We start from the raw sequence: 12,370 nt of genomic DNA on the forward strand, positions 1-12,370 counted from the left end.
AAGCAAAGGGTCTAATTAAGACCTTCTTTTTTGACTTCCATGTAGCTGAAACCACCATACCTGGCTTGAGTTCACAGTCAGGAATTAAGGGAGGAGAGACTCAAAAATATATAGGTGTATTTCAAAAGTGAAGCCAACTCCACTTCCTGAATAGCTTTCACAATAGACTAGATAGCCAGCACTTTACCCAAAGATAGATAAAATGAAAATTAACTTTAGGATAGTATGGTATCAAAAACTAATGAAACCAACTCATAGTAGTAACTCATAGTTTTACCTACTAAATCCTACAATATGTTACATAAAATTCTCACCTAGTGAATGAAGTTGATGGATTGGGGGTGCAAAATTCACCTGCACTAAACAAAATTTCCCTTAATTTTTGTTCTTTATTTTTTACACTGGGTCTCTCTTATACAGCAGGCTGTCTTGGAACTGGCTATGCAGCCCATGCTGGCCCCAAACTCAAGAGAGACTCCCCTACTTCTGTCCCCTGTGTGCTGGGATTAAAGCTTATGCCACCAAACATGGCACACATTCCCAAACCTAACCCAATTAAGTTTCTTAGCAAACATAAACCTATAGCATAGAAATTCTTTAAGCCAGTTTCCCAGTAACACTTTAAGATTCTTATCTATCACTGAAAGACCAAGTTCCCAATTAAGTTCTTGGTGAAAATTAAATGATTTTGAAAAATGAATTCTTCTAAAAATGAAAGTTACTGTTATCCAATACTTTTCCCCACATTTAGCTTAATTTTGGCATGTATAGAGCTATAAAAATTCTTCCAGTATAATGATCTTCTATTGAAAATGCAAATGTGGCTCCCTGCCCCGACCGCCCACAGCAGTCAGGAGAGTTGGCCATGCCCCTTGCCCGAGATCAGGCGCTGCACCTCATCAATGCCCGTGCTCACCTACAGTAGTCAGTAATTGGGAGAGTTGAACCCAAGAGCTTGAGATCAAGGACTAGCCCTGCTTCCTCACTGGCAAAGACACAGGAGAGCCAGCCCTGAGAATATGAGTGGGAGAGCGAGTCCAGCCTCTTCCAGGCTGCAGCATTTGGGAGGTTCGGTAGAGCAGTCAAAGGGCATGAGAGCAGGAAAGCTGACCCTGCTTCCTGCTGATGGCAGCATTGGGTGGCCTAGCTGGAACCATGCTAGACAGAGGAAGCCTGCACACTGACAAACTCAGCTACCACCCAAGACCAGATTCAGGGCTCTGAGGTGGCCCAAAATCTTAAATTTTTATCATCTGCTAACAATTAGGATTCATGAAAAGGCCAGTCCTACTGATTAATAGTGCAGGATCTCTACGACACAGGGAGACAAGATAGCTGGGAAAAGTCTTGGTGAGGATCCAATATTGATGGTGTCACAGAAGCCAGAGATCTTGAAACAGACCAATGACTTGCTGCAATAAACATTTGTAAGTGAAGATGTGTGGACAGAGGGACATACTGTAGAACAAACTGTGACTGTGACATACTACAGCTTCCACAATGAGATATTTTCTATGTTTTATTTTGTTTGTTTTTTATTTTAGAAAGGAAGAAGGAAGTTGCAAGGGTGAAGGGCAGTTATGAGGAGATGGGGAGGTGAGCAAGACAGGGATTCATGATGTGAAGCACATACACACAAATCAATAAGCTTTAAGGAAGGAAGAGAGAGAGGGAGGGAAGAAGGAAGAGAGAGAGAGAGAACAAGAGAGAAAAAAAAGATAAATGAGAATGTGGGAAAAAGACTAACCGTGGAAGGCCGCTGCACCATATTCTCAAGCCTGGTGTGGCTAAACTCTAGGCTGATAACATTATAGAGTTTTTCTCGCTCTTCCTCTGGAGTCTCATAGTATCGTGTCCATTGTGCCATGGTCATTTCAATCCCCTTCTGTGTGTTCACATCCATGACATCCACCATCCGACGACTCCCTACATGAAAGAAGTTTAAGCCATAGTTACTAACAAGGCATCCTGTGTTAAGATAATCAGTAATACAGAAGGAAATTACTTGAGAAGGATAATCATAACCACATCAGAGAATAACAATACTCATCATGTTACTACACTATCAAGTACTGGTTCTCTTCTTCAATACCTCACTTAACCCTACAATCTGACATGATCACTGTCAGTATTTATTTCAAACATGAAGCAACAGGGACCAGGTAACTTGCAAGACAAAAGACTTACTGAGATATATACTGTTTCAGTGACGGTTTAAAGACTGTTTCAAGAGTATGAATTAAGGGTTGTGCATGTGTACATGCCTTTAATCCCAGCACTTGGCAGGCAGAGGCAGGTGGATCTCTGGGGCTTTGAGGCCAGCCTGGTCTACAAAGGAAGTTCCACAACAGCCATGCATCTGTTACACAGAGAAATCTTGTCTTGAACCTCCCCCTACCCCTAACAACAACAAAAAAAGAAATGTGAGTTAGTGGGTACCAGTTTAAACTTCTCTATTTTCAGTTGGTTTCTCCAGTCCTGTCAATAATTTTTAATATAAAACTTCTTTACATTTAGTCCATATTACAGTCTGATAAAGTTACTATGTAAACACAGTATCAGTCTTCCTCAAGCATAACAACAACAAAACACAGTATGCTGAGTGTGCTGGTGCATACCTTTAATCCCAGCACTCAGTAGCAGGAGCATCTCTATATATTTAAAGCAAACTGCTCTACATAGTTCCAAGCCTATGATACACAGTGAGATCCTGATAAGAGAGAATGAGCAAGTGCTGTCCAACGTGTAAGACTAAACCTTACTATAAGCACATCAGGTAGCAGAAGGAAAAAAGACTATATGCTAAAAGGTTAAAAAGAATGAAATCACACAAACAAACATGGAAAGTATGCCATGTGCGAGAACTCACAGATGAAAGGCTACTATTATATAATTCTAGGTATGTGAAACACTGATTAGATAAATCCTTATCTAGAAAACATAAGATCCGTGGTTGCCAGGGGCTACAGGGAAGAGAGAATGAGAAATGACTGCTTAACAGACTTTTTTGGGGTGATAAATTCTAGTAGTAGATAGTGGTGATAGCTGTACAATTAGGGTCAGGTTGTCAGGTTTTTTGGCAAGTACTTTTACACACTGAGCCATCATCCCAGAGAACTAACTGTCCATCTAGTTACCGCTATTATGATTTTTCCTACTTGCTCCTTTCCTCTCTTTCTACTATTATTCCCAAAATATATATTAGTCTGCTTGATACTACCCTTCTTGTCATCACATGTCTGTTTAGGGTTGCTATAGAGTCACATGGCCCAGGGTGCCTGGAACTCATGTTCATCTTGCCTCTCAAATGCTGAGATTTTTTTTTTTTAAAGATTCATTTATTTATTATATGTAAGTACACTGTAGCTGTCTTCAGACCAATCCAGAAGAGGGAGTCAGATCTTGTTAAGGATGGTTGTGAGCCACCATGTGGTTGCTGGGATTTGAACTCTGAACCTTTGGAAGAGCAGTCGGGTGCTCTTACCCACTGAGCCATCTCACCAGCCCCCTGAGATTTTTTTATGAGTGCAAACCACACTTGGATTGTATATTTAAGACTGCTTCTTTTTAACCTTATTTTTTTTCTCTGTGTGGGCATTCTCTGAATATGTCATTGTGCCATTATGCTATTTTAGGGTTTTTTTGTTTGTTTGTTTGGTTGGTTGGTTGGTTTTTTTGGGAGGGCGCTAAGGGGGGTTCGAGACAGGGTTTCTCTATGTAGCCCTATACGTGAACTCACTCTATAGACTAGGCTATCCTCAAAAAACTCAAGAGATCCAACTTCTTCTGCCTCTGGAGTGCTAGGATTAAAGGTGTATACAGCCACCACAGCCACCAAGCATCTACCAGCCCTTTGTATTTGTTTTTTGAGATAAGGTTTCTCTATTATGTGCCACCACATCTGCCTTTTGGCAGCCTTTAAGTCCTATAGAAGTCATTGGGGTCAGATATAAGGGCATTGTAACAGCATAGAGATGGTATAAAACAGCCTCCTACTTTTTTTTTTTTTTTTTTTTTTGGTTTTTCGAGACAGGGTTTCTCTGTATAGCCCTGGCTGTCCTGGAACTCACTTTGTAGACCAGGCTGGCCTCGAACTCAGAGATCCACCTGCCTCTGCCTCCCGAGTGCTGGGATTAAAGGCGTGCGCCACCACGCCCGGCTTGCCCCTTACTCTTATGTCTATACATTTTGTTAGAAGTAGAAGTCTGTAATCACAGTATAAGTGTCAACTATTTAAATGACAAGACCCATCCTGGCTCCTTAAAGTTATGTGTCATGCTTTTGAAAAAACATGCACATCTGTTTCTTGGGTTCCAGTTGGTGAGGGCTGGAGGATGTAGAAAAGTGGTTATTACTATAGTAAAACCTGAAATTAACTTTATTGTCTGAATCTTTCCCTGGAAGTTGCATGCCTTCACCAGAATTCCACAACAGTTATATCAGATAGACTCTGTCAGGGCAATAATCAAGTAGATGGAGAATGCTCTCATCATCTTCCCAGAATCCTCTCTTATGAGTATGTACTTTAAAGTTATCACAGATGACTCTCGTGGAGGTCATTGGTGAACCACAACCATAAGAATATCTAAGATGGGAGCTAGAGAGAGTTTCAGCAGTAAAGATCAGGGGCTATTCTTTCAGAGACCCAAGTTCTACTTTCAGCACCCATGTTAGGTAGCTCACAACTACTTGTAACTCCAGAGGATCGAACCCTTCTTACTCTGTGAGCACATGTATTCATGGAAACCATAAACACACACACATATATCACTAAAAAATAAGTCTGCTAGGTATGATGGTAGCCTACAACTTTAATCTCAACACTGAGTAGGAAAATATATGTAGATCTCTTGCGTTTGAGCCAGATCTGGTCTACAGAGAGAGTTCCAGGACAGCAGCCAGGGCTACATAGAAAAACCCTGTCTCATGGAAAAAAATGAAATAACCAAACAGAAAGCTCTGGCTGTCTACTGCCTATGGATCTAGGAAATTACTTTCCTGAAGGCTGACTAAGAAAGAACTGAGAAGATGAAGAAATAAACCAGTTGCTGAAAGAATAGTTACCTAGCATAGACAAAGCCCTGGATATGATCCCAGCCCACATAAGCTTGGTATGGTGACAAATGCCTGTAACTAAAGCACCCAAAAGGTGGGGACAGAAAGGTAATTAGTCTAAGGTCACCCTTAGTTACACAATGAGTTTGAGATTAGCTTAATATACCTAATTGAACCTCTCTGTCTAGAAACAACAACAAAAATAAGTGATAAGTGAACTTTAAAAAAAAATAATGTATTTATTTTTATTTTATGTACATTGCTGTTTTGACTGCATGTATGTCTGTGTGAGGGTGTTGTACCCTCTGGAACAAGAGTTACAGATAGTTTTGAGCTGACACATGAGTGCTGAGAATTGAACCCAGGTCCTCTGGATGAGTAGTCAATGTTCTTAACTGCTAAGCCACCTCTTTCCAGCCTGTTAAGTGAAGTTCTACAATGTTGAGTACTCACAAATTATCTAAGCCTCCTAAAAGAGTTCTGATTGAAAGGACAGGTAAGGATTTTGATAACTCAATAGATTTACTGATCACATAATTCACAAGTTGTGCTAGTTACCAAGAAATGCATGTATCTAGGTGCTTAGAAGGTAACACGAGCGTTAGGGCATGAGTAATACTGGCATCAGAGAATTAAGACTGTCAGTGACTTTCACCTCTCAAGATAGAGCAAGATTATCCAGCAGTTTAACAGGGATCCACGTGGCCAAAAAGTGGTGCTACTCTAATTTCCAAAGTAAGAAATAGAACTATTGTATTCCATAGAATAGCAAGAGTCAGAAGAGCTCCTTTTGCTCATGTTTGTTGGAAACACAGACAACTCAATACCATTTTACTGCATTTTCACAGAATATAACAGTTATCTTCCATGCCTAGGAGTTAAATGAACTAAATTTTTTTTAAAAAAATATTTATTTATTATATGTAAGTACACTGTAGCTGTCTTCAGACACTCCAGAAGAGGGAGTCAGATCTCGTTACGGATGGTTGTGAGCCACCATGTGGTTGCTGGGATTTGAACTCTGGACCTTCGGGAGAGCAGTCGGGTGCTCTTACCCACTGAGCCATCTCACCAGCCCCGATGAACTAAATTTTAAAAAGTTTTTGCTTTTGAGAAAAATTTCTCCTGAACATATATAGTAACTTCCTATCTCTTCCTTATAGAGTTGTTTTCTTTTTTTTGTTTTGTTGTTGTTGTTTTTTGTTTGTTTGTTTTTTCCAGACAGGGTTTCTCTGTGTACCCCTGGCTGTCCTGGCACTCACTCTGTAGACCAGGCTGGCCTCGAACTCAGAGATCCACCTGCCTCTGCCTCCCAAGTGCTGGGATTAAAGGTGTGCACCACCATGCCCAGCTGTTTTCTTTTTAAATGTCCTTTAAGGAAAATTCTGAGCTGCTAATTAAACAATTCTTTCTAATAAAACATATATTTTAAGGTTCCTAACCCTCAAAGATGAAGAGGCAGGCCAAAAGTTTGTTACTTACCCACACACATTTTGACATCATTCACTGTGAAGTCTGGATCCGGCATCCTGTGAAATAAACACCAGTAAATAAGAAGCACTTCTTCTCCAGTCAGTGTGGATCTGGAAAGTATGAAGCACTTTCCAGAAACACCATTAAGTTTAAATACTTTTAAAATATAAATGATTACACATTTTTATAGGAAGAAATCCCACAATGTTAGCAGCAATTCTATCAGACTGATAGACTCAAGAGACTTAACTGGTTTTTAAGTTCATCTACAGTTTTTATTTCTAGGTATATGAATCACCAGTGAGACAAGAGTCATACTTCACAAAGTAACTGGGAAATTATCCTCAATTTCCTACTGCTCTGGGGTCTCAAATTTGCCACTGTCCGAATTCCCGGGTGTAAAAGCCATTTTACAACCATCTCAGGCTTAGGACCAGAGAGCACTTACTTTATTCCAAGTCCATCAGAATTCTTGAAAATGAGAGGGTCTCTCAAGCCACCCCGCTGGATATACTCTACATTAAAATCTGAAACCATGGGGAAAAATTAGAAAGAGAAGAATCATTGAAAAAAACTATGAAGGAAATTTTAAGTAAAAAGGTATTTATAGTGTTTGTTACTCTGTGCATACAATATTTTACATCTCTTATTAAATATGGAAAGTATACTGAAAAATCAGGGCTTGTAGGTAGTTGTGTTAATGAGTCACTTCATACATTCTAACTAGAAATTATGTCTCTTAATGGCTAAAATAGTTTGAACATTATATGTCCAATTTTTCCACAGTTTCCTAAGGGTCAAGGCTACATAACACATAAGGAATCCAACATCATAAAAGAAATTTCATTGTACTTTTTTGTTTTGATATCTTTCTCCCTCTCCTTCTATCCAAAGTTTCATGTAGCAGAGTCTGGCCTTAACTTACCATTACTTATACATACATTATAACTTATACATAGACCATTCCTGATCCTTCTGTTTCTATCTCCAAAGTGCAATGACTACAGGCATGTGCCATCATACCTGTGCCATTTTTAGTTAAACTCAAGCCAAGAATTCAGAAAAAGGTGTTTTTCCCAGTAACCTTCTTGTTCTAATAAAAGATTACTTCAAATCTGGCAGAGAATGAGCATTATGAGTAAAATTAACATCAACAGGTGATATTTTAACGTTGCACAGTTGCTAAAATCTCAAGTTGATGACTCTTACATCAAGGAGTTCAGGGTCTGAATCAAAATGATACTGACCTTTTCCCTCCATAAAAGTAACAAAATTGGCATTATATTTGTTGGTTTGGAGCTTCTCTTCCAAGTCAAAAGTTCTTTTCCCTTCAATTTCATCATCTGAAATGCCATCATCTTCATAGCGACGACGCATGGTACCACGCTGTGAAAAAAAAAAAAGGATACAAAGGTAAAAATCATGCACTTTTCCTTTTCTCTACCAAGCAGTCAGTGCTCCCCTCGTAGAGAATGTGACTTCCAGTCTGAGCTGCTAGTCCAAAGCATTCACGTTCCTTTCTCTAAGCTCAGATTGGCTGATAGTCTCAAAATGCACAAAATAAAACAAAGTTGTAATAAACCACTGGGCTTCCAACCTGTGAAGTTTATAGGGTTTTTTTTTTGTTTGTTTCTGTTTTGTTTTGTTTGTTTTTAAGATAGGATTTCTTTGTGTAGCCCTGTTTGTCTGTAATTCTTAAGATCACAGTGGCCTAAAACTCAGCTGAATTTGATTTCTGCTACCTCTTTAAGTCTAGAGATATAAATTCACAGTAAAAAACCAACTCAAACCTACTAAATACCTATCATAGCTCCTCAGTATAAGGACATTTAAAAACACTTAAATCAGGGCTGGAAAATTAGCTCAGTGCTTAATAGTTGCATACTACTCTTTCAGTTTCCAGTACCCATGTTTGACAGCTCACAATTACCTGTAATTCTAGCTCCAAAGGATCTGATGCCACCATCTGTCATTGCAGAATAGCACTCACATATGCACAAAAGCATACACAGATACACACACTATCATATGATTAAATATAAAAATATGTTTAAAATGAATATATTATATTAAAGAGACATTCAAATATAAAGACAAAATTTTTCATTGAGAAGATTTTTTTTTTTTTTTTTTTTTTTTGGTTTTTTGAGACAGGGTTTCTCTGTGTAGCCCTGGCTGTCCTGGAACTCACTCTGTAGGTGAGGCTGGCCTTGAACTCAGAAATCTGCCTGCCTCTGCCTCCCAAGTGCTGGGATTAAAGGTGTGGGCTACCACTGCCTGGAGAAGAAACTTAAATTTATAAAACAATCTTAATAGTAGCCTAAATTAGAGGCGGAAGAGATGGCTCAGCATTTAAAGAGCAAGCTCCAGGAGATCCAATACCCTATTCTAGAGGCACATGCAGAAACCTATGCTCATATATAATTAAAAATAAAATCCCTTTATAAAAATAGCCTAAATTAAGCACTTAAATTAATAGACCAACTCTATTTTTCTTATCAAGAAGGCTAAACAAAATACTAACTAGAAGGCCATCAATACAGCTTTAAAAATGTGTCTCCAAATACAATATACAAATAGAACCATTTCTCAAGAAAAGATATTCAGTATCATTCATCAATAGATATATGAAAACCAAACCCGGGCTGGAGAGATATGATAGACCAAGACAGATGTCATCATCATGACTGTCAATGTAGTACAAGTATGGAAAAATCTATCTCTATACATCAACTATTACTACTTAGCAACAAATGATATGCGTCACAATGTGAAAACCTAAAGCTAAGTAAAAGAATCCAGATATGATTTCATTCATACGAAATGGGTAATATTGGTAAATCCATTCAGCAGATTCGTTGTCAAAGGTCAGTTAGGTCAAGTGACTTTTAATAGTATGGGTCTCTTTCAAGAATAATGAAATTCTAGAATTAGTATTAGTGCTTACACACAGACAAACAGGCCCTGTCCCATTGTTGAAGAAGATGGCTAGCGAGTACAAGAAGACAAGCATGTAGAATTATGGTATTACAGTTAGCAGTAATTACCAAAGGCTACACATTAAGTAGGAGAACATGCTCATTCATTCAGTACAACATTAACAATTATCTGTTAGGTTCCAAGGACTGTGTGCAACAGATTGTTACTTGGCTGCAAATGTTTTCTTCCCCTCAACTACTGGAATTTTTAGTATGTTTATGTATGTGTGTGTATATACATGTATATATACACATATTATATATGCATGTATATATGTGTACATATGTGTATACATACTTGCATACACACTCTTTCTCAAAAATAGTAAACTGTTTACAAAACTTGATTGTTTCATTACATTTCATGATTTTAATGGGAACATCCTCTATCATTACAAAAATATTGAGACTCTTGGTCATTATGTTGACTTGATACTTTTTTGCTACCAAAATAATAAAAAACTTGAACTAAGCAATGAAAGCCACGTTTGATTTAAACTGAATTGCTTTAACGTCTGACAAGAAAGGGATGCTGGATTAGCACAGCTGGAAAAGGCTATACTTGTCTTTACCTCTGTTGAGTTTTTGTTTTTTTGAGACAGGTTCTTCCTATATAGGCCTAGCTGGCCTCAAACTCAAGATGTTCTTTCCTGTCTCTGCCAATATTGCATATGTTTTATTAAAGTTTGGTCAAGTCGGCCTGGAACAAATTAAATCAATCTCTGCAGTAGATACTGACAGTATGAAAAAAATCTATCAAAGTAATTTAAACAAGGAGACAATAAAAATAAATAAATAAATAAATAAATAAATAAGGCTTTCTTAAAAGGAGAGAACAAAAACCATTGGGTATAGTGGTGCACACCTTTAAGGCAGAGATATCTCTGCCTTAAAGACCAGCTTTGTTTAGGAGTTCCAGGACAGCCAGGGCTATGTAGAGAGACTCTGACTAAAACAAAACAAAACTGTAAAAACTTGAGATTTGTGAAAGTTCACGTCCAGAAGAAGCCTTAAAAGGAAATGAAGATGAAGAGTTGGCATTTAAGCTGGGCAGTGATGGCACACTCCTGTAATCCTAGCACTCGGGAGGCAGAGGCAAGCAGATCTCTATTGAGTTTGAGGCCAGCCTGGTCTACAGAGCTAGTTCCAGGTGAGCCAGGGCTACACAGAGAAACCCTGTCTCAAAAAAAAAAAAAAAAAAAAAAAGAAAAGAAAAAAGAAAAAGAGTTGGCATTTAAAGTTACATTTCCAACAAACACATGCTCTTGCCCCTCCCACCTCTACATCAGGTTCTAGCCAAGTTCATTTTCCTTGTAAGCACGTGTTAACCTCATTTATACTAACTAAAGTTAGAACAGAAAAACTATGGCTTTGTTTCTGAATGTACCAATAACTTTAAAAAGTTTTGTTTTGTCTTTAAAATAAAGTTTCCTTCAGGGGTTGAATCCTAAAATCCTGTGTTCATTCTCTTACTGTTGTTAAGCTACTTAATAATGATGATAAAAGGAGATTATGAAACTGGGTTGTATTAGGATTAAATGAGGGAGAAAATGTAAGGAAACCATATAGGGAGATATGGTGCAATTAGGACAGTGTTTGCCTAGCATGCATAAAACATTGGTTCCGTCCTCAGCACCAAATAAAATCAAGTTTGGTGGCACATGCCTGTAACTCCAGATCTTGGGAGGTAGAGGCAGGGGATCATGATTCATCTTTGACTACAGAGTTCAGGGCTAGTCTAGGCTACATGAAACCCTATCTACATAACAACAAATTCCCAATATTCAAATATATTAGCAACTGTGGCTCTGAAAATGAACCAATGTTGTACTATACTTCTAATCGCTTGTCTAGAGAGACAAGTCCTACATTATCTTCTCTTTAAATAGTAGGTAAGATATTTCTCGTTCCCCAAGAAAGCCTCTAGTATTTCTAAGTGGAAACCTTACCTTCTTTAAGATCCTTATTTATCCAATTATAATACCTACTAACTACAATTTAGTAAGAAATGATCATGCTGATAAGGTGTTAGGAAAAGCCCCTGCTTCAAGTATTAGAGTTGCTTAAAGAGAAGAAATATGCCTAACAAAAATTAAAAGATTCAAACACCCCTCTCTCTCCGGGATTTCTTTGTATAACAAGCCCTGGCTCTCCTGGGACTTAACTCTATAGAATGGTGGACTCCAACGCAGAAGATTTCACCTCCTCCTCCTCCTATGTGCTGGGATTAAAGGCATATTCCACCACTGCCCAGCCAGGGCTTTAAGAGTTTAAAAGACTAATACCGTTTCTACTTTCTTCTGTCTGCTTCCTGATTGTGGTTTAAGCTGTAAGCCTCATCTAATGCCCCATTCATCATGCCTACCTACTGCTACATTTCCCAGCCATGATGACTCTTAACTCTCTGAAACCATAAGACCAAATAAATATAATGCCTTCAAAACTACACTTTATCACAGCAAGAGAAAAGTACCGATTATAATTTGCAACAGCAAAAATTTAATCAGGGAACTGGAGATTTACTCTGTCAGAGGATCTGGGTTTGATTTTCAGGACCCACACAGTAGCTCACAGCCACCTATTGCTCTAGTTCCAGTGGATCTGATGCCCTCTTCTGGACTATTTGGACATCAGGCAAACACATAGTAGTAGAGAGACATACATGCAGGCAAAATACCCATACACATAAAATAAACAAAAACAAACCAGGAAATGGTATATTCCTGGAAACTTTTATTACAACTAAATCTATCCATGTATCACTATGTTCTGCACACTTCTCAACATGGCCCTGGGTTCCACCCCAAGCACGGCTTAGGAAAAAAAAGTCAGCGATGAAAGTACATTTCAATACCACATACTAA

The 12,370-nt window shown here is 38.4% G+C and overlaps 1 protein-coding gene across 2 annotated transcripts in view; it reads right to left on the bottom strand.

Annotated features, from left to right (window-relative positions):
- Positions 1-12,370, bottom strand: part of Kdm2a (lysine (K)-specific demethylase 2A) — an 82,578-nt gene that overhangs the window by 38,857 nt on the left and 31,351 nt on the right. For both annotated transcript variants that reach the window (NM_001001984.2, XM_006531722.4), the window contains exons 3-6: positions 7,776-7,914; positions 6,977-7,055; positions 6,538-6,584; positions 1,748-1,926 (exon numbers count right to left, since the gene is read on the bottom strand). In NM_001001984.2, the coding sequence (NP_001001984.2) occupies positions 1,748-1,926; positions 6,538-6,584; positions 6,977-7,055; positions 7,776-7,914 (444 nt within the window). The remainder of the gene's footprint in view (positions 1-1,747; positions 1,927-6,537; positions 6,585-6,976; positions 7,056-7,775; positions 7,915-12,370) is intronic.

The sequence above is a fragment of the Mus musculus genome, chromosome 19 (genome assembly GCF_000001635.26).
Source record: "Mus musculus strain C57BL/6J chromosome 19, GRCm38.p6 C57BL/6J".
Taxonomy (NCBI): domain Eukaryota; kingdom Metazoa; phylum Chordata; class Mammalia; order Rodentia; family Muridae; genus Mus; species Mus musculus.